We start from the raw sequence: 23,472 nt of genomic DNA, 5'->3' as shown, positions 1-23,472 counted from the left end.
AATTAAAGGTAATTAGTTAATTGCTGACTAGGATAAAATGAAGGAGTCAGCAACATATATGGCAATAGGTCTGTGGTATTTTATAAATCCGGCAGCCACATCAGTAAATAAGTGCCGAATTCCTCATTGGTACTGGCGGAAGAAACAAAAATAATAGGAGTGGTACAAAAAAAAATAAATTAAAAATTTAATACCAATTGGATATAAGTGACCAAGGTTTGGTACCAGCAAGGCATTTAACCCCCTTAAATCGCTATAGATCTGCTTGCCTTGCCTAAGCTGTCCATATTTAGATAGCCAACAATGAAAATATTTAAGTGAGACAAAGTAAGTAATACATAATTAATTGCACTTTTCGAGTAAAAATCGAAAACTTTTATATATTTTGTCAAACTTGTACCAGACCTTTTCTTTTTTCCTTGTATCAATGGAAATGATCATAAAAAAATATAAAGAAAGAAATTTTCTTTTGCTATTGGTGGTATTTCATAGAAATGAGACTGATTAAAGTTGTACAATAAAGAATATTTGTCGGGTATACACATACTGCACAGCATATAGTATTGAAAACAAAAACAAACTGCATCTGACTGGTAAAAGAATAAAAAAAACTTGAATATCGTTCCTATCAAATCCTGGCGTTAGGAGCTTGCTTATAAATCATGAAAAACTTTGCTCTTATTAATTAAACGTGGCGGGAACTACATGCGGAGCCATCTCGTTTAAAGTATGATCTGTAGCCCCTTCCCATAGATACAAATAGGTGATTGTCACAGCACAACTACACCAATCTTCCTGAAGCATTCCAAAACATCATCTTTCAGGAATCTAAAGATGAATTCATGTATTCCTTTATTTCCCATTATGTTCAAATATTTACAATTCCTTCTCTCTCTTTTATACAAATGTGCCGGACTTCCGTAGCTCGTATATCATATATCTACTTAAGAATCGGAATAGGGCTACAAAACTATACATGACCGTGGCGGAAGCTAGTCTTCCAGAAGGCCTTATGAGCAAGGGGCCTATGAAGTGGACAATGTAGATTCATCACGGTTAACTCTCGAAAGCATACACATGCCTTGATCCAATTATTCATAGCCTACCACCCTACAAATGTGATGCATGGTTTGCATCTATTTCAGGCTGTCCTTTAACCTGATTAACTTGGCAATTTTTGAAGCGTCCAAGTTTCTGGCAAAGGAGGTGGTTGAGAAGCAAATTGCATTACATTTCCTGATCGACCAGGGAACCATTATAGAACATGTCAGCATGCTCCCCAGAAGTCCTTCAAAAGTCTCCTTTAAGTGATTGCAATTCAAGTTGCTCATGAAAATCCTCATATGGAGAAGATTCACTAGAAGAATCACTTTCATACTGTTCAAATGGAGTAGTTTCCCTTGGGGATGATGGAAGCGATTCCTTTTGCTGTGAGGATGCACCTGAACACAGAACAAGTGAGTTTCATATCATTTCAAATTCAAATAAGGAACTAGAGGAACTAAATTGCCCATATGATTGATGTGCAATATATCATGATATACACCATAAGAGTTTTGAATAATGGTACCACAAAAATCAAACTATGTAAAGAAGTACGTCATCAAGAGTACATAAAGGAAAATCTGACAAACCTTTCTGTCCTCTTGAGCGTAATTTCTTTGTGTGCCGCTTGATTAGTCTTTTTGCTTTTGTTATCGTGAGCTGCCTAGCAAAGGGAGAGAACTCTGCATCACTTTCACTCCACTCACCATGAAAATCATTCTCTGCTTCACCCCTCATAGTCCGCAGTACAAACGCCTTGGCCTTCCGGCGTTGCGTATTGAATAGTCCCCTTATGGAAGTTACAAATCCATCACCTGCTCCATCACTTGGGCGCTTAAGCCAGTTTGGATATTGATCAGATTTCCCAGCCTGACCATCATTATCACTGAAATTCAGATCGATATCAGGGACACCAGAATCATTAGATTCACGTTGACTATGTGCTTTGTCTTTGAATTTTTTGCCCTGCACATTGATAGAGCATATTAAGGTAGTTGTCATCTTGGGAAGAGGTAAGGTTATGATTGCTCCACAGTTTGATGCAGAATTCCAAGAAACAATTTTGATGTGCTCACTGCTTTAAAAGTAATTGATATACTTTTCTATTGTTTTATCACCTCTTCAAGGGAAGTAAACAACCCATTATACCAAAACAACATTACAAGGGAGTGGAGGGCATTGAAAAGAATGGGCTCTATGTTCCAACAGTAGAAATTAGAAAGTCATCCACTAAAGCTGCAGTATATTGGACTTTAGACTTGAGTCAACAAGTACTAATAGCAAAAATGAAAAAAGTGGAAAAAATATCACAGGTCTTGATGAATAGCAGATTCATAGGCTACTTACATATATGTAGATATATAAATTTGAAGCGAGGTTGATGAAGTATGATCATAACTAACACTGTCTTCAGTTACATTAATCTTGTGATAATGATGGTGGATCGGAGTAAATCCGGCTAAATCCTTGCGGATTGGAACTTTTTATTGATAAAATAATAAATTGTCACAATTTATAACTACATATTTTTTTTTGTCTAAAATAAAAAGACATAAAGTTGTCAAAATATAAAACTACAGGCTACCTTTTTTATATTTTTTCCCTAGAATTTAATCAAATTCAATTATAAAGATGAATGCAATTATAAGTGAGATGGCATCTCAAGAAAGATTCTTACCTGCATTCCTGTCACAGACTTCAAGGTTCCCCAAACAACATGCTTCTTCACTCGTGAGAAAAGCCTCCTCCAAGTCCCAGTGAACTCAACACGGTGAAATGTATCCATCAGCAACTTAAGCTCATGCAGATTAAATCTCGAGCTTTCATAAGTAATCTGTAGCTCTACCTGCATCAGATAAAACATAAAATCTTAGCTACATTAAGAAAATGATTTCATTTCAAAAGAATAGATTATCAGTTCACAGAAAACAATTCCCACCTGACTGATCTTAATATTGTTAAACTCCATAACCTTTCGAGGTCGAGATCTCTTCTCTTCAGTTAACTTTCCAATTTTTTTGTCTTCATGAGATGACCGACCGGACTTTACAGGCTTGGACTCTTTTGGTTTAATTTTAGTGGACTCATCTAACTGTTCATTTGAACCAAATGGGTCACCTTTTGAAGAAGAAAGACTGGATGAATGAGCCTGCAAGACAAGTTCAGTCGCAACAGATTCTGCAAGAGACTCTTCCCATGTTCTGTCAAAAGAAGATGTTCTTCTTAACTCTGGGCCTGAACCAGCAATTAGTTTGGATGTGACATCAGACTCTTTTGTTGAGTGGCCATATGATGAAGAAGCCTCATGGATCGATGGACCCTTCTTTACACGTCTTGCTCCAGCAGTTGTAGAAACTTTCCAAACTTCCTGATCTCACAAAGTAAAACACTAGAGTAATTGTCTTGATAAAACTACCTTTTTCTTTTTTTCTAAGAATACTTTGGCCTATTTGCATTGAATGGTTTGATCACTAATCCAGAGTAGGATACAAGAAAGGTGTCTGCCTACAATTTAAAAAGTTTAGTTCTATTTATCGTAAATTATTATAATCATCTATAACTATATTACAATTATAAATATATACTAGGTTATTACATTATAATATTCTGCTCAATTGAGGTTAGATTATATACAGTAGCTAACCTGACGCCTTTGTGAATCCTGCTCTTCTTCTGGGAAGAAATATTCCCACATCATCCTGTACATTGTCTCTGTCAAATGAATCTTTAGGGGATAAATCTCTACCTGCAGTAAAAGGAAGAGGTTATCTTGAGCAATCATGAGACAGGCATACTTGATTTGAATAAGAAACCCCACAGTAGGTTGCATTTACTCCTAATCATATCCAGGGACGAAATGCATTATGCAATGACATGAGAATTGTAAGAATCCATAGTGCAAACAAGATCTTTTTGACTCTTCCCATTGTATCATATCTTACACTAACAGTCATCCATTCTTTCAGCCCTTCTATATTCTCTTCCATTTCCACATTGCAAAGCAATGGGTTTCTTCTCTTGAGATAACACTCCTCCGATTCCCATGTGAGATGTGTCACATTCAACTTGAAACTAAGTACCCTCTTATATCATGAATGAGCCCTTGGATAGATTTTCTGCTTATTATGGACATAACTGCACTGCCCATCAGAGAAAAAGAGACCTAAACATATGTCGACTAATCAATTAGATGTTAGTGAACTAAGTGATGAAGAAGGGCACTAACTCCCTTAGGTTTATACAGTGAAGGTATAAATAAGCCAAAAATATTACTTATTAATGTATTTTGCACAATGAACACAGAAAAGTAAAATTTTTGTCCCAGGTTTTGCCTATCCAGAGAGATAAAAAAACACAGGAAATTCCCACATAGAAATAATTCTACCCTTACGAAGTGTTATAATTCTCCTTTCACCTCCAAAGGAAACAGGTGAGAGGGGAGTTCCAAATGTCTTCTTCTACTGAAATAGCTCTAAAATGACGGTAAATGAGCAACTCTCTCATTGTCCTTGGAATCACCCAAAAAAGCCTTATTCCGAAACAAGTGCATGATGGATATGTAATGAAATGACAGATTATCAAGATGGGAAACAGACTTTGTACTTCCATTCTCAGTGTCCCCTTTTTCTTCCTGTTTTATCAGTGTCCCCTATGACAGTTAACAGATTGGAAAATGCATGCACATAGTTTATCCCCCCCGTCTTGTTTTCATCGATGCTCATTGCAAGAAGTCAAAAAATAATAAAAACAGAAATAGAGGGAAAACGAAACTAAGTTACCTGGAAAAGTTCAATACGAGAATTTCCGTCCCTCGGAACTCCTTGCTTTGCATCTACACGGAGCATGACTTTTCTGCATCCATAAAAAGAGTGCAACCCTTCTTTAAGGTCAAAGTACAAAAAACTTAAAGGTAATTGATATGTCAGAGAGCAAATTAAGAGTATCCGAACAGCAGCCCCCTGCTCCTTTTGAACAAGCTACTAGACGGCAACTAGAACTGCAATGCCACTGCAATATCTCATATCCATCCTCGAGAAGTAGAGTTCATTGTACTTTAAACAGATAGAAGATACTCACTTTCCCCAATCTGGTGGAGGATTCCATGCTGACAGAACCATATCAGACTTGGCATTAGGTAGGCAGTTCCTCACAACAAAGTATTTTGTGGTAAAGAGAGCAACACCGACATCCTTGTAATCACGGTCAAAATCAAAGCTCTGAGAATGAAAGAATACATACAAATAAGACCTTAACATTCATCTCTTTGAAGACCGAAAAAGTAGTTGAACCATGTTATGGCACTAGCATATTTAGACATATCCCTAATTTAAGCTGATTCTTTTTAATTATTATTTTTATATTTTTAAATATATATTCTTAGGAGAAACTGATGCTATGCTTTGTAGGAGCTTATCAAAACTAAAATGTAATTAAGAATACATTTACATGGCTTACAATTTTGTTCAGTCATACCCATTACATTATTGAATCACCATTGCTCAAGTGATGTAATGCACAAGGCCAAAAAGTTCCATGTAATCACAATCATATTGCTATATTACTTATTTTTTCTGCTGCTGTCCCTATAGTGCCTCCACCACCTCAACATTATTGCTGCCATCACAACCATCCCCACCCCCACTCCAGCTTACTATACTAAATGTGGAAATAAGAGTTGTCTTCCGTCGTATCATTTTCTTTCATATCTTATAACTCATAGAAATAGAAAAGTAAATTACATTCTATTCCATTTTATTACATCCTATCAGACAAGATAACCATACTTCATTTTACATCAGAACTTAAATCATAAGCTACAGCTATATACAAGAAAATATTAAGAGCAACAATTCTCTGGCATTTCCTCTGATTTAGAAGAAAACAGGAAATTGTGAAGAAAACATTTTATATCATATTAGGATACTCACCATGTCATTTATCTCAGCCTCTGCAAAAGATTTGCCATCTACAAGCATGCTCCAAACAACTTTATAAATTTGCAAAGATATGCGCATGGCATAAGATGGGCTTTTATTCTTTTCCTTCTCCATCAGTCGTAACTGGGCGGCTTTCTGCAGAGCCATCCTTAATGATGCAGATGCTGCCTTCCTAGACTTTTTTACATTTACAAGCTCTCTCTTCAGTCCTTGAACCTGGATGGTAGAGTTATTATTCAAATAACAAATATAAGAAAAAAAAATGATAGCTGGAAAAACTAGTCGAAAGAAGATAGATGGGAAAACAAACAAGAGAACCACAGTTATGAGAAACGCAAAGCATGACACCTGCTTTTATATCCCAGTTATCAGATTTTAGTGATTCAGCAAAACTTAACAATTGGTTAGGGAAAAGTGTATTGTTGGGGGGAACGGTAAATGCGGAAAAGAGAATTCCTTTCCCCCTGCTTGTTTGGGAAGAGGTGAAAGGGAAGGGGGAAGGATAGTGAAGAAATATTGAAATGACAATTATATTGCTGAACAGGTTACACTAAGTAAATGGGGAAAAGAAATTTCCTTTCCCCCTGCTTGTTTGGAAAGAGGTGAAAGGGAAGGGGGAAGGATAGTGAAGAAATATTGAAATGGAGAATATATCGCTGAACAGGTTACACTGGAAAAAGGCAACATTTGGTAAATCACAGATTTTTGTAGAAACTAATTATGGCCGTCGGCAGCTTTCCTCTCATTTCTCCCCAAATTGGTGAGAAACAATTTTATGAGTCCTAAGTGATTAGGTCACTGGTTTTTGTTCATTCCCTTGGATTTCCGAACAGGGGAAACTCTTTTCCCCTTACCCTTTCACTCCCCACCTTTCTTTCCTCATGTTTTCTGTCATTTCCAGACTACCTGTAAGAGCTAGCTGGTGACATTAGCCAAGTGTATCATCAAAGTGAATACACCAGAGCCAAACTTACATAATATAAGGAGGTTTGCTATTCTACCTGGCAGTTGATAGGGTTTCTGTTCAAAATAAAAAATTGAAAGAGGGGTATTCAACTTGTGCTTAGCAACTACATATATTGACATTTTCCCATTTTATCTACATTCACACCTAGGATAGTTATTATTAGTTAGGAATCTTAATAATAAACTAACTGCTTCCTGTTTCCTAATCCTTTTCTTCAATTTGCAATTCTAATAAGAGTAACTGGGAAGGATTAGTTATTGAACTTGTTTATGACTTGTCACTTCTAAGAAGAATGTACAAGCTCCATGTGCATATGTTTAACATTTTGAGGGACAGTGCCAGAAGGGGAGGGAACTCATGAACTACAACCACAAACTTTCAGGACTCTGAACACAGAAAGCATGCCAGCTATACATCTCTCTGCATTGCAACAATTAGAGAACATTAAAACAATCTATAAACCTGGAAAAGACGTGATTAAAACAATCTATAAACCTGGAAAGAGTACGTGATTAAACTACAAGCAATCAACCAAAATCAGTGTGATAATAGTTAAAGAACTTCCAATATAAAATTGTTTCGCAAATTCTGATTCTCACCAGAGTGGATCTTACACCTGTGACCATCCACAATTCGCCTTGCTTTCTGGGATGTATGTCTGCAGAGGTATCGCCATGAAGAGACAATCTCCTGATGTCATCAAGAAGTAACTTCTGCTCCCGTTCCTTTTCTTCAAGGTTGATTTTAGCAAGTTCTACCTCTTCTACACCATCAGGCACCATCTCATCTGCCTCCTCTTCAACATCTTCATCATCTTCAGCTGGATATGACAGACTGCTCTTTCTAGGTCTGATTTACATAATTTGCTCAAATCAGCTTGAAAATGACCAAAAATATTGGATGATATAAAATAAATTTGGAACCCTTTAAGAGTACCTTATCAACCAAAAATACCAGTAATTGCATAAGGTCAATGGACATAACTCATTTACAAAAAAGATATCTTGGTAAAAATATGGGCATTAACCAAAAGTCTATTATTATACCTATTGACTGAAGGCCAGTGTGTATGCTGCTAAAGGCAATCTGAAACATAATATACCTCAGCATTTAACAAAGTTTATTTAACCAACAAGACCAACTATATGCCAAATTTATTAATCCTTAATCTACACTACAAATCAAAAACTCTATCAAATTAATCCTTTTCTTATGTAGAGGATACTACCCATCCTCTTTCTTGTAGTTATCTTCAGTGCTCTCCCTAATTTACTTCATTGTATTTGAAACAAAAGGTGTGTACAATTGGCCTTCTGCTGTCAGTTCTCAAACACGTTATAGAAGGAAAAGGGAAGAAGTAGAAAGGGGACTTTAATGTACAAAACACATGGTGGTAGATCATGTGCTGAAAACATTACTTCTGAAAATAAACTGGTGTAACAAGCTACACCTAAATTTTGATTTCAAGTAGATGTAAAAGAGCAGTGATATATATATATGTATTAGACAACAAAGATTCACATCCTCACTTGGGAAGCCTTGCAAAGAGGAGGTTGGTCAACACATCCAGCATAACCTGAAACTGCCGAGATGTCATTGTAGCCGTTATATTCTGAGTATTGAAAGTGAGCTCCTTTAGAGGCTTCACCTGACAGCATAAACCAACCGGCATCCGAATTATCAACAACAGACTGCTGAGTGCAATGACATCAGTTTATAAATAAAATAGTGACTAAGCATACAGAAACAAATGGACGATACACTACTAAGTTACGCAATGTACATAATAGCATTCAATAAAAACATTAAATTGCTGTTTAACCTTCAGATCTGGAGTCCCGCCTTTGTGTCTCGTGTACCGGAAATACATATCACAAGGCATAAAGACTCTTTCAAGTAGAGCACCAGTACGCTTTACTTTTGGAGAGCTTCTTCGAATTTTTGGAAGCCACTGTAATCCAGCCCCAGGATCAACATCAGTTGGTGCAACATGAGCCTGCACATGCTCCAACATTACAGAGAACTCCATGCGCTTCCATGTCATTTCAGGTACACTTTCAGGAAGTTGTGCATTTCCATTGCCCAGTGCTTGTTCCATCATCTCATATCCAACATGAAGGATAGAATTGAATGATCGGGCTAGAACACGACCACTGACAGCTGCAAGCAGAAACCTGCCCTGGAGATCAGAATAATTACCCCCAGACCATGAGCACCCATAGTTAAGACGTTTCATTACATAAACTCTAAGATGAATTTAAAAATACAAACATGCTGCAAGGCATTTGTGATTTCAAGTTAAAAATGCTTGGTTAATAAAAGGAACATCAAACGCCAATCAATCTTTACCAACAAAAAAGACCTAGTACCTAGAAAGATTTTACTAGTTTTACCTGTGCAATGCACACATTTGTTAAAATAACATACAGAAACACATCGTCTAATCTAGATCAGCTCTTCAACAAATAGAAAATTCTAAAATATGTTTGTAAGTTTAAAAGCCAAAAAATCATTCAAATCTTGGTTAGTTTCCAGATTCATAAAAATGGTAGCAGCACAACTAGCTAGCCAAAGTAATCATACAATTACGTTATTCAACAAACTAAAATTTGCAAAAGAAGTATAGCTAACAAAAATGAACTGGCATTGGCCAATGCAATGCTGTATATTGACATCAGTAGAAATGCCTGATTATTTACTATGACAAAATATTATGATATCAAAATGATGGCGTTCTAACAATCACACTGTTTTCCCATGACAGCAGTAACTGATCTTTAAATTTCATGTTCCATCCATGAAAACCCCTGACATAGAAGGTTCTGAACATACCTGGAATACCCAGCAAAAATAACATAAATTCAACATTGCACGGTCAACGCGTGACCATGGATAAGAAAAAGAGTCATCATGATGTGAACATCTTCTGATGAAGTGACACATTCCTGAAATGAGGTTCAGAGCTTACATTGGCATCTTCTGAATGGAGATTGAATTGTGGCTCTATAACATTCACCATGAAATGCCGAGTCCCTTCCTGTTGAGAATCATCTATGATTCCATTTTTCACTGGAGATAAATCAAAGCAAATCCATTTCTTAGAATAAATCTTTGTTAACAGAACAAATTTGTAAGAATTTAAGATTCCAATCGCCAAAAGCATGTAAAAGCATATTTTGATGATGCTAATTTCATTGTAATAGATAAACAAATGGCTAAGAGTATGAAAATCAAATACTAACAGTTGCATTAAAAGAAGTCTCAAGGCATACCAAGTGCAGCAAATGATGAATTGTCTATTTTAACTGAATGTGATGGAGATGAAAGAGATGCTGAAGTCACTGCATGTTGATAAGGAGAATTGGCATCATGGCTGGTAGAAGGGGGCTTAGACGTATCATCCGGAATCTCTTCATTTTCAACACGTGACTGGTTATCCTCAAGTAATTTCCTTTGTGCATACTGCCGAGAAGGAGAAGGTTTGGGAGGTTCAAATGCTTTGGATATTCCACCAACCCAGGACCAAACAGCATCCCTATTCTCAATAGTCCATAAAAGCTTGAGACCATAAACAAAAACTCTCTGACAATTATCAGCAATTACCACATTGTACCCATCATCGTCACTTGGATCAGATCGTGTGTGATCATCACTCTCACTCCCATTTTCAAACTCAGACCTGACATATGTCATCTCAAGATTTCTTCTCCCAGTCTCTTGCCATGCCAAAAGACTTTCAGGGTCAGCCTTTGGTGCCTGCCGTCTTATTGTGAAATAATCACATGACAAAAGAAATCCATCATCCCGGTGCTTTTCAGTGCAACCACCAATATTATTGCGTTTTTCACTGGGAATTCTATCCATAGTGGGAGGATGACAACTTTTCCTTGTCATTTGAACTACTTTTGCAACACTGGTAGAATCTTCTTTATCTATTATAGCCTTAGGTGTGTGAAGGTCAACACCCTGGTAAACAAGATCAAGAGTATCTCGCTTGCATTCAAAAGTGTACTTTTGCTTTCCCCGACTGAAACAGAGTTCATATTTCAGCTTTGACATATTAAAAGTTAATCCTTTTGCTGGATCGTCATCATCTAATGGCATATGTTTAATACGAGCAGGTGTAGAATCTATGCGAAGAAAAAATTCTGTCATTACTCTGTCCAGTGACAAATTGCCTGATCTGGGAATTCTCGGAACTCCAAAACGAGGCCACCGGGAGAAATAACGTAACTTGTGGGGGGGAAGGTAATTCAAATTCCAAAACTTAATTAGCCACGCCAAATCATGGGCACCAAGATTCACTGATGGAGGTACAACTGTAACATTTTCAGGCTTGTTAGGTGGGTTATAGACAGTTCCATCTACAACAGTGCTATCATCCATGGAGGAAGAAAAGGATTGGTTCTGACAGGAGGGAAGAGAAGGTCTTAGAGAAAAGTTCCACCGGAGTGACAGAGATGTAGATCTGAATGGATCAAAAACTTTTTCACGAGGCTTCCCTTCAATAGGAAGTGCAAATAGATAGTGATTCAGCGGAGTGCCAGAATCACAATCCCAATCCATTGTCACTTCAAGTGTAAATACTGGGGCTTCAAGGAAAGCATATCCACTAGTGGGGAGTTTTAAGCCACAGCTGTTTGCCAAGCTCTCCAAACTGCTCAATAAAATCTTAAAATCCTTTGCAGACAAATAAATGCGGCCATCTGACTGCTGTATCTCCATTGAACCAGATGTAATTTGAAGCTTGTCAAGCTTTTCATAAGGATCTGTGGTTGCAAGAATATGCCACCTAGTTTCAGAAAAGACTAAAGTGATATTTCCATGAATGTAATTTCTCATATCATCCCACCATGGTAAATTGCGCTCCTTTTTTGGTGGTTGAACTAGTGGACGAGGATTTCTCACACTTAGATTAGCCCTACAAAGAGCAACAGTAAAAGCATAGCTCAAATCAGCAAAAGATGGTTCATAACCTACACCAAAAGACACTTCGCCTTTCTGAAAAAATATAGGCAAATCAAAGTATGTTTTCATTGGAGGAGTTGTGCCACTAGCTGAACGGAGCATGCACACCTTTCTCCACCTCCCAATGAAGACATCTTGGTAAATTTGAGGCTGAAAGGGTGTTGCCTAGTTCAAGAGCAGAACAGCAACAATTAGGGACAGAAAGAGAGGCACACAGATGCAACATAGTATAATGGACTGCAGTGAAATTATAGTAGATGATAGCACAGATAAAACTTTAAAAGAAACAAAAAGATAGGAATAAAAAAGATGAATTCAAACATTTTTCTGATGGTGGCAAATGCAGAAACAATGCCATCACTGTTGTACGAAATTTCCAGATATACAGAAACATGACACATTGTCAACAACATCATTCAGGATTTCAACCTTTCTTTTCCCAAGTGAAGTCCAAATATTTCCAGTATTACCCATTTATGAGAGCACAAAAAAATAATAAACATAATTTACCATAATAAGTTTCTAGCAACATACTAAGATGAATTAATCACAGTACATATTGGCAACTAGAATATCAGTGTACCCTTGAATGAAGGATACATCTGATGAGTTCACTGGAATTCGATCACCAAATCATATATTTCAAACTAGCTAGCTTCACTAGAGCAAAGAATAAAGAGTACAGAAACATGGTCGCATCAAGAGAAAAATGACGAAACTGGATAAAAAATGAGATGGCTGCAAATCAGATACTTCGGAAATGATAGTCGGTCTACCTGACTCTTTGCTATTAAATCCAAACTTACGAAAAAGAATCTTTTGGCTCCAACATTACTAGCATAAAGATTTGGAGCTGCCTGACATATATATTTTAAAAAGGCTTTTGAAAAAATAGTTCATGACTTCTTTTCTTATAAATTAAATCCCAACTACCCAGGAGTAGCTTGGGCTCAAGAAATCTCTATCATATCCTCTTTAACAAAATATTTGATAATCCACTTGGGATATCAAAAGGGTATGAAACCTTAGACTCTGAAAGAGACTAACTTATAAGCCGATCTACCATCCTATCTATCCATGTTCATGCATGAGAAGCACTCCTATTTTCCTTATAAGAGCAAAAGAACTTGGAAACCACATTCCACATTCTAAAACCTCCCCTAGTAGAGTCCCTTGACATCTCCATCATCCAATCTAGAATTCAATTCCACCCCTACTTTTGAGTGCTTTATTTAGGCAAGCTCTAGTATAAATACAGGAAATATATCAAATTTCTCTCAAGTGATATTGATATAATGCTCTCAAATTAGTTGATTGACATTTGTTCCAGTTGTATTGATTTTATAAGCAACCAGAGAAGGCAAATAATCATATTCTGGATAAGGAAAGAAAATAAGAGACAACATCACACGGTATACAGAGGTAGTAGAAGAGGCTGAGACGCAGCTTTGAAACTTACCTGCTGTGCTAGCACCACGCAGCCTTCACATTTACCAGCAGTAGCAGCAAAAAGAGGAAAGGTGTAATCTCTTATCTGAACAACCAGAGTGCCCGCACGTAATAAAATGTTGCTCCCATAGAGTCGGGAAAATGGTATATTCTCTTCACCACATACAGGATCAAGCTTTTTCAGAACTTCTATCATCCCATCATCCCCCCCATCTATCTTTGTCAAGCTCAAATCCAAATCTGTAGCAGAAATTGAAATAAGAGAAGTTCTTGCAGTGCTAGTCTTAAAACCAGACTGAAACCCTTGCCTACAGGCACCTGAACCTTCAGAAGGTACTAGCTTCTGGCATGCCTGGTAGTATGTTCTAAATGATTGTTTATAAATTTCTTCTTGTATTTTCTCTATAGCAGAAGGATCTCCTACATCAACCTGAACCCCATCATACAGAACCTTTCTTTCAACGGTGGAATTATTAGTTTCAGCAGATTTAGGACAATGGTTAACTTTGGTAATGAATTCATCAAGAAACTTCAACCTGACAGCCAGCTCACAGGCCTCATTCTTCATCAGGCGATAGTGCTCATCAAGCCAACCCTGCATTGGTTCTTCCTCAATATCAGCAGTTAACTTGCGTATGCAAAACTTTATACATCCAAATTTCGATGAACTAGGTTTTTTAGGCTTTGAGCTTTCTTTCTTCATGGGATATATAAGCTGCGTTTTAGCTGCAGTAATAATCTTCAAAGCTCGCAACATATCTTCAACTGAATCATCAATGGCACGTAACTCCAACCTGTATGGCATGCTGATATGAACATCAAGCCCTTGAATCACCCAATCCCATGTGATGGGTGCTGGGAGTTTGGCATCAGCCAAACTGCTAGAGGCACTGGGTATACGGGAAATTTGCATTCTGCCGCTTTTGAACACTCTGGCCCCATTGAAACCAAGCATGAGTCCTTCAAGAAGTACTCCTATACGGGCATTCTCAGAAAATATTGACCGAACCTGCACCATAGCATCAACCCCATCTCCAGCCCCAGCAGATATATTCAGCATTTCCACATCAATGGCAAAAATAGTTTCCTTTTTCTTAGGCTTATCCAGGTGTCCTGATTCCGAAGAGGCATCTTTCTTCTGTTCAGTGTCCCCCATGCTAAAGGCATCTTCAGTATTTTCATTACCATGTCCCTGGAGCTTTTGATTGTGCACCAGCAACTTTAGTTGCAGAACAAGTTCAATTAGTGATAGATGTATATCAGGCTCCCACCTGACTGTAATAACAGTAGCACTAAACAGAGAGCAAATAGATATCCCTTTAAGACCACCAGAGCGCCGTACGAATTTTGCATTCTGTATATCAAACAATGTTACTTTTGTATCAAGTGTATGTTCCTCCAAATGTTCCTGATAAATAGACCTTGCTCTTTCAAGCTCCAGCTCTGTAGATTGGTTCTCCTTGTTCAGACACAAAGTGAAATTGACAATGTCAAGAGAAAGTGAATACTTCAACGTCTTGCAATCATCAGAAACTGTGGATATCACATTTGCAGTACGCGGTCTCCCATCATCTAAGATGCTAATTATGACTCTACCACCCTGTGATCCATAATTGACGCGCTTGGGATCAGCAACAACTGCATTCTCCAAACTTGTGTCACCAGAAAAATTTACTGAACACCGTTCTAGATTGAATTTTAATACTTGAATCCCTTTCCCAGATGGTTTAGATGATCGTCCACTTCGGCTCTGTGTTGCTCTCTTACCAGAAGCAGATAGACTTTTCAGGAGAGTTTGAAAGGAAATAGCAGTTATTATAAGTGATTCTAGGCGCTTGAAGTTAAAATAAACACTCATACCAGTTACATCAACAAAGAGAGCCAACTTACAACTAGCACTATCCTCTTCAGAGGATTCAATATCCTTTTTGCCCCAGTCTAAACTAACCCTTGCTATATGAACTAAAGCACCTGAATTTGATTCCACAACAAATGAGCTTTCTTTCAAGCATTCTTGATATTCATCTGCCATGTGCAAGTTTAGTTCACCAAGCTCCAAATGTATAGCAGTGCCCATGCTTGATATGTTATTTGCGAACACATGTGAAGATTGTGAACAGAACTGCACAACAGAATCAGAAATTAATCTGCTGAACTTCCACACGAAAAGATAATAAAGTCAAACATGGGAACTAAGAAGATCAGAACTGTAAAAGATGAGCTTGTAGCACCTGCATAAAGAAAATAAGAAATAGTAACAAATTATGATAGGTTATTAAAAGAATATGTCAAACTATGGGATACAGTAAAACGATGGGCTGTTCTTCAATCCTCATACAGGAGCCTGCAGATTCGCCATGAAAATTCACTGGTTTAAATTAAATAAAAAAAAAAAAAAAGCACTAGAAGGTAGAGCTATTGCTGAGTAGAATTTTGCAAATGATGATAGGAAGGATGGCAAGGTAGACACAACTTCCAAATGTTATAGAGATCCCTTATGCCTCCGTCTTCTGAATTTTCACATATCTCACCTGCAGTTTCTGTTGGAAGGAAGAGACATTTGAAGTTGCCAATACTTACCAGCAATCTCTGGCAGTCCTAAGCTTAAAGAAGCTAACATATATATTACTACCGAGGTGCAGAATGCAACTGGGATTTGAGATAATCACCAAATCAGCCTAATTATGACATTACAAAACTAGAAATATATAATATGCAGAACTCATTTCTTTTATCTCATGATCATGATCTTTTTATGTGTCTTTTTTCTACATTTGATTCATGTGGTTTAAGAAACAAATAAAGCACAACAGAGCAATAACCCAAAGACTCTAGACAAAAATCCTGCAGCAATAGAGCCTAACACAAGAAAATATCTAAGATGAAGAACTCAACCGTTGTAGTCAAGCACTACATAACACATAAAAATAAGCATATCACTTACATGATACAAAGGCAACCCATTGATAGTATAGAGCACAATAGTCATCTCTGGAGCAGAGACTGTACATGTCCACATGATGGCTTTGGAATCAGTTGATTGCGGCTTTACAACAGTAGGTATTTCCTCCCGAAGTACCATCTTTTTCTTCTTTGAGTAGTGGAGTTGCAACCATGGCTTTAATCTACTCATTATAATGTTGCATTGAGTACCTCCCAGCTTAACATCTATCTCTGCTCTAACTGGTGATATCGGCTGAAAAGTAAAAGCATTCAAAACCAGGTATGATAAATCAATCAAACTGTTAGTAACCTATTAATGTTTAAAACTCCATTCACAGAAAACATTTAAATAACTTAACCAAAAATCAGAGAAATAAAAATGAAAAAGAGTAGATCTAGTTATTGGAGCAAAACAACATAAATTACTTAGGGCAATCCTATAAAGAGTTCCTAAAGAAAAAGCAATTAAAATAAGAAACAAGATATCCCTTTTTCAACATAAAGGGAAACAAATTTCTTCAAGAAAATACACCAAAAGTAAGCACCTGAAGATTTACCTGTATTGGAATGTAAATGAAAGAGATGACAACAACTTTCAGTATCTCCATAATAGAAGTGCTAACCTCCCTGAGAAGCTGAAATACAATGCAAATTTCATCGTCAAGAAGATGCCAAGTTGAGAAAGGAATGTCAAAATTACAACACTAGAAGAGATTTGACAACAATCATTACACTCGTACATGTATCTCACTGAAGTCCATCTGAATATCTAGGCGTGTACTCTCCCCCACATCTTCAGTACATCGGGTTTTGAGGCTCTTGAATTGGATGCCCATGATATTATTCTCAATAACAAGATTATGTTCTCGATGAACAAACCTCACATTCAGTTTTGGTAAATTGAAACAAACCTATTGGTCAAAAAACAAGTTTGTCAAGTGACAGTCAGATCACCAGATCTCCATAGTTATTTTTAAGTCAACAAGCATAGATCCTTACATAGCAATGCCTAAAAAATAATGGAAAAAACAAAATTGAGAAATTCCAGCTACTCTTTTTGGATTGACACATCACCCTAGGTATCAAGCCTACAGAAGTTCAGGTGTGATGGCTAGGGTATGGAAGTGTGAAAATAGATTTTCACAAGTACAATTTCTGTAAGTTCCGTGAAAAACTAATCTCAGATGCTATTCAGTGCTAAACCTGCATAATCACTCCCTAAGACCTGTCCTTTCTGTGTTATTTTGCTTCCTATTAATGGTCCTCATTAACCCGATTTATCCACATGAATTTATTTTCTTCAAGCTTCCAAATTAAGCCATAACCAGTAATAAGTAGTCTAACCTGCTAGTCATCCCACATCACAATTCCTTTTTATGTTGGATTAAGAGAAGAGGGAAGACGTCTTGTCTGAGTGAGAAAAAAGACAAATGTCTTATTCTTTTGTCATTTCCCCGCACCTTGAAAATTCCTACCTATTTCATTCACATGTAAAGAGTGCATACCAAATCCTTTTGCTAAAAAACAGAAAAATAAAATAAAAAAGTACTTGAAGTACTGCAAATTTCATATAAAGAAAGCAAAAAAGAAACAAAAATAATATAAAACAAAAGATATGCCAACCGTGGCATGTACTGGAAACCAGGTAATTCCAAATCATCATTTCTTTATATTAAATATCCATCTACATACTGTAAGTTTCTCATATCCAGTCAACTACAGATAATAATTTATATTTAGGATAAAAACAATGATTCTAGTAATAGTTTACAAGATGTAATTACAAGCCAATTGTATTAAACAACTCTAATTTCATTGAAAGTGGGAACAAAATGGAAACTATATTGAGAGAAATAGTAGAAAATGAAAACAAGGAGATGAAGGCATGCTTATTAAAGCCATCAAAATTAAAAAAAGACAAGGAAAAAAAAATCACAAACCTTTTCAGGAAACATAGAACTATACTTTATAATTGCAACAAGTGGTGATTGTTTTCTCTGTGGATCTTTAGCAATGGCAGAACCAACTAGAGCTTTATCTGTCTGAGAAGAAGTATCTGAAGTCTTCTTTTTTGAAAGCAGCTTCTCATTCAGGTTCACAGTAACCTCCCCGCTGGTAACATCCACATTCCGGATAATTACACCTACTTCCCTACAACCAAAAGAAACAAATATAAAAGCTTGTAATTAATGAAGCCAAAACATTATGACAAAAGCCAGAGTAAGAAGCCTGCACATAGTAAAATCAATTTACTCAATGTTAGAGGGAAAGGACAGGGAATTAGGGATCCTGCAAGGGGAGCACAAAACTATCTGAAGAACAACAGAGGCAATCAACTGTAGAGTCTAATCTTTATATCCAACGCATGCCAAAAATATATAGATGACACAACAGCCACTTGAAAACCATTACAAACCACAAATAAAAATTTTATTCCCTTCTAACATGTCTGAAATTATAAGAGAAACAACAAAAAGTATAATGAAAAAAGAGAATAATAGATGCTCTTAAAAGAAAGAATGGCAAAAAGAGAACCCTTCAGACCTAAGGGCTCTCCAATTCCGTTGTATATCGGCTAAAGATATCCTACGAGGAAAACTCTTAGCAGTAGCAGAATACCATGTGAATCAAAAACAATATCTTTTCTCATACAAATTTCATAAAAAATGTTTTTTTGGAAGTTCAAGAGTGCATTCCTATCAAGTACACATGTTATAGAAAAATAATACAGGACATAAAAGAGTCTTTGCTGACTTTCTCATGTCAAAACCTATGTCAATTTAAAACAGCAGATATTGCTCCTAACTATATGCAGAAAGCCATAGCTCACAATTTATAGCAAAAACTAATTCCAGAAATAATGCACCACAAATATGTAAAAACAAATGCTCACAGAGTATTATAACTCAGAAGATAAAACCCTAATTACATGGCCTACAAACATGTACAGGTATTGATTCTACTTAACATAACTGACCAGACAAATGCTTTTACCTTTCATTCAATAGGAACCTACTGAGAAGAGAACCAAATTAGAACTAGGAACATGAACAATAAATTAAAACTAGCTGCATAAAACCATCCAGGACATCCGGAATTCATTCCTTAGATGGCCCTTGCAGGAAAAAAGAGAGAAATTGAGAAAATTGACAAACAAAAGATTACAGGCATTTTGCAATCGGTAAGATTCTTGATGAATGGAAGGCCTCAGGAATATCAGCGTTATCCAGGATGTAAAAACTTGAAATGGGTGCATGATGAAAATTAGTAAGGCAATATACCAATGGACTAACATCAGTTTTAGGACAAAATCGCAACCAGTTCATGGGCCTGGACCCGCCCAGTCCGACCCAAATGTGATTGGTCGGGCTTGGGAAGTTGCAATTATACCTGATTATTGATCAATCCTTCTCTGCTGTTACTTTTACAAGAAGGTTTTGTTGAAAATGTTGATATACTTTTCTGTCTTTTTTGATAAATCCTTTAAATTCAATTACGAATAAACTTGGCGCAATCTTTACTAAAAGATAATGTAAAAGAAAAGAAGAAAAAGGAAAATCACCTATCATGACCAAATTCACAAGAAAGGGAAAAGTCTTCGCAGCTAAAGGAAGCAGATGGCCCTTCTACTGAACCATATGATGTCTCGCCTGCAGTAATGCATCCTCCACTGTCAATGTTGGATGACTGGTCACAACTAACACGTGGTTCACCCGTGTGAATAACAATAGGTAATATGTGTAGTTTAACGAATAGATTTGGCTTGGATCCACCATCTTTGGTTATGTCCAACTTCAATTCCTTAACTTCAATCATAGCTTTGGGTGTCTGCAATGATTCCAGAGACAATTATAATACTAACGAAAATCTTTAATATGCATGAGCAGCAGGAGAAAAAAGAAAGGCAAATGGAAATAAGAACCAAAAAGAAAATGAGAGAAACCAAAAGCAATGTGTTGTAAGTAACTTGATTCAGAGGGTTAAATACTTTGAGTCAAAAGAAGGTTCATCCAAAACTCATAATAGAGCCTCCATCAAGTTTAAAGCAATAACATAGTCACACATCACCTCACCTTCACAGCCAAATCCGTAACGGAAACTGACAGAAATCTTGCTATGTTAGCTAACACCATCCACTTTCCCCGGCCTGAACCTGAAGAGCGGGACCGGACTCTTCGAGTTTTCTTTTTTTGTGTGCCTTTGCTAGAAGTCCTCATTACAATTTCCAAGTCGCATATTAACACTTGCAGCTTAGGATCCCTGGAAATGAAACCAACACCAAGCTTGACCAAAGACTGGCGTAAGCTGAGTCTAATTTCACCAACTGATATGGATTCAAGAGGACCCTGTAAATTGTTAAAGACAACCAAGTGAACTAAAATTACATCATCCCAAGGAAGGGGATACTCTGTTATCTCACCCCAAAGAAAAAGGGCAGAGGCACTAAATTTAGTATTATGATGATGAACAAAAGAAATGGCACACAGTGCATGAGTAAAGAGGAACAGAGTCAAAGCAAAAGAAGAAGAATTATTTATTAAGATCTGTAAATGCAGAAATCAAATTGCCTTCTGAAGAAAAATTTCATCAATGACAGTGATCTTTACTATTTGAAGAAGGCACAAGCACTTCCTTTTTCCTGGTCCATCAATAAGAATAAGAAAATTGGATTGGCAAATGGGTAGCTCTGAAACATGATTCTCTATGCCATATGATTACAATGGTCCTAATCTAGCTAAGTAGAAAAAAACAAACCAGCCTAAACAAAACTACTGAAGTCCTTAAATCCAAGTCTGACCATTTGAATTTGCTTCAAAACAAAAGAAGGACCGGATCATATGCATAGATACTGCCAACTAATTAAGAACTTACCATGCAGCATGCCAGATGGGAGTATCATTGAGTAAAAGGAGATGGATTATGCAGAAGATGCTCCACATCAAATTCATAAAGGCTATATATTCCGAGTAAAGCAAGTTCATTTATCTCCTCAATAAAACACAGTGAATGGTGAAGGTTCTCAGATTACATCAAGAAGAATTTCTCAGTAAATAAAAAGCATTGATTCATTAACAAACATATTTAGTGAATTATGACCCAAAATCTTTAATTATTGACAAAGACTTTTATTTTACTACAATGTAGAAGAAGACAAGCCTCCTTGTTAGTTATGAAAATGAAATGTGACCCAGCAAAGAAGTAAAAGCTAAACCTTTTTGAACTTCACTATGACATCTCGTAAACATTTCCATCCACCAACTCGAAATCCAACAGATGCTCCAACAATCCGACTTAAAATCCAAGCCAGCAATCTAGAAGCAAATCTGGAATAAAAGGAGCAGAATCAAACTTTAGCAATCAAAACCGATGCAAACTATTCGGATTATAAGAAACTTTAAGATGTATTGATCTCAATCACAATAGTATAAGGCCATAACTTGAAGGCCTATGCCACCAAAGTAAACAACAAACTGTCATAAAAGCCAAAACAATATGCCTTTTCAGGTCTTTCCAATTTAGAACATGGAAAAAAGGGAGAACTAAATATCTAACCAATTAATCACACATCAAGAAAGCAAATGGATCTACTTTTTTAAGTCATAAAAACTTCAAAATTCATCCACTCAAAACTTAAATATAGCCTTAATCTTGTTTTTCTGGCACCACATAAGGGCGCATCATATGGCGCCAATTCCCTTTTACTTAAATCCCATATCGAACTTTAGAGGCTAATAAGAAGTAGAGAATATGGACTCAGAGAACATGTCTTCTTGAAATCCAATGGAAATCAAAACTGAAAACAGAAAAGAAAATAGGAAATGTAAACCCAAAAGATAAATAAACAAAAAAATGCTTTCATCATCTAAACAAGCCTAAAAGTTTTGTTTGAGGTCAAAGCTTTCATATGGTCTATGATTTTCAATAGTTCTCTTGTTTAGGTCTCAAAATGGCCACTTAAAATCTAAAGCATTAATTTACAACAGAAATCATAAAAGTGCATGGGAAAAGAATTAGAAACGTGCAATATGGTCTGCTTGCGTGTGTGTGTGTGTGTGTAACTAAACTAGCATTGTTACAAGAACAACCTATGAAATAACAACTATTACAAGTCTTTATTTCTACAACAGGACATGGAAAGTCGCTTCACCTAACATATTTCCTGATAAGACTATTTATTTTATTTAAATTTATTTTTTGCATATTTCAACTTTAAATATGGCAAAACTCCGATCCTGGTGACCAAGATTTTCACTTCTGCCCCTCTACATTACAACTCATTCAAAATGCAAGCTTCATTTTGGTCATCATAGCTACAATTATCATCGTTAACTAAAGTACCAGGCAAAATTCAGTTGCCACTAGCGATCAAATCAAATTTTAATTATTTCAAATGCACAGTAAGGAAAAAAAAGAAGCAGCGAAAATCGAGAGTAACTTACATGAAGACCATCCACAATGTGATGGAAATCATCAAAAATCCAAATAGGAATTTCACAGGTGAGGCTGCCATTCTGCCAAAGCGCCACTTATTAACTAGCAAAACACGATCAAGACGTGGAAAAGAGACTCAAATAAAGCGCATTCTCTGCACATAATAATAATAGCTTCATTTGGATAGCTTTCAAACATGCATTTATCTTCAAAATTGAGAGACGAAGCAAACCCTAAGGAATAAGTAATTGAACCAAGAGGATAATTTTCCTTAAAAATAAAATGCTGTGGCCTTTTATTTTGTTTCTTTTTTCTTTTTCACTTTTGAATAATTAGGACCGAGTCTTCTTCGAGGCATAGCGATCGCGTTTCTCTGTCATTTATTTATGCATGTATATAAATAACAACAAACGCAGATCCGATCCGTGAGTTGCTCGCTGATCACATATACACACACAGAGGGAGAGAGAAAGAGAGAAGGGAGAGACTGTTTCCTTTTTTCTTCTTTTTTTTTTTTTTTTCCTATGGCCAGGCGGTGTCAATCTGGTGTGTTGAGGGTGTAGCGTAAGGACCCTAGGCTTGTCGAGAAACGTGCTTTGAGATGTCCTTGTAATGGATTTAAATGGCGAACGTGTCCTCCTGCCACTTGGGATCGGAAGATATTGTCAACGCCCTCGACCGTTCGGTAAAGATAATGCCACGGCAGCAAAGCAAATGTCTATGACGGTTAAA

The 23,472-nt window shown here is 36.6% G+C and overlaps 1 protein-coding gene across 2 annotated transcripts; it reads right to left on the bottom strand.

Annotated features, from left to right (window-relative positions):
- Positions 1 to 656: 656 nt before the first annotated feature.
- Positions 657 to 23,385, bottom strand: LOC8280351 (protein SABRE). 2 transcript variants are annotated; one of them, XM_048370804.1, is made up of 23 exons: positions 23,011 to 23,385; positions 22,749 to 22,894; positions 21,521 to 21,632; positions 20,382 to 20,654; positions 19,871 to 20,136; positions 18,249 to 18,459; positions 17,049 to 17,219; positions 16,866 to 16,943; positions 16,310 to 16,561; positions 13,376 to 15,487; positions 10,221 to 12,081; positions 9,917 to 10,017; positions 8,771 to 9,127; positions 8,478 to 8,596; positions 7,548 to 7,797; positions 5,973 to 6,197; positions 5,122 to 5,261; positions 4,824 to 4,896; positions 3,689 to 3,790; positions 2,984 to 3,412; positions 2,723 to 2,890; positions 1,635 to 2,010; positions 657 to 1,442 (listed from the first exon to the last, which is right to left on the bottom strand). In XM_048370804.1, the coding sequence occupies exons 2-23, from the start codon at positions 22,817 to 22,819 to the stop codon at positions 1,291 to 1,293; spliced, it is 7,899 nt and encodes a 2,632-aa protein (XP_048226761.1). In that variant the 5' UTR covers positions 22,820 to 22,894; positions 23,011 to 23,385; the 3' UTR covers positions 657 to 1,290. The 2 variants fall into 2 exon arrangements, with proteins under 2 accessions (XP_048226761.1, XP_015579784.2); XM_015724298.3 differs by having other exon boundaries at positions 22,749 to 23,385.
- Between the last annotated feature and the right edge of the window lie 87 nt (positions 23,386 to 23,472).

This window comes from Ricinus communis, chromosome 2, assembly GCF_019578655.1.
Source record: "Ricinus communis isolate WT05 ecotype wild-type chromosome 2, ASM1957865v1, whole genome shotgun sequence".
Classification (NCBI taxonomy): Eukaryota; Viridiplantae; Streptophyta; class Magnoliopsida; order Malpighiales; family Euphorbiaceae; genus Ricinus; species Ricinus communis.
This window is presented reverse-complemented; position numbering and strand designations above follow the sequence as displayed.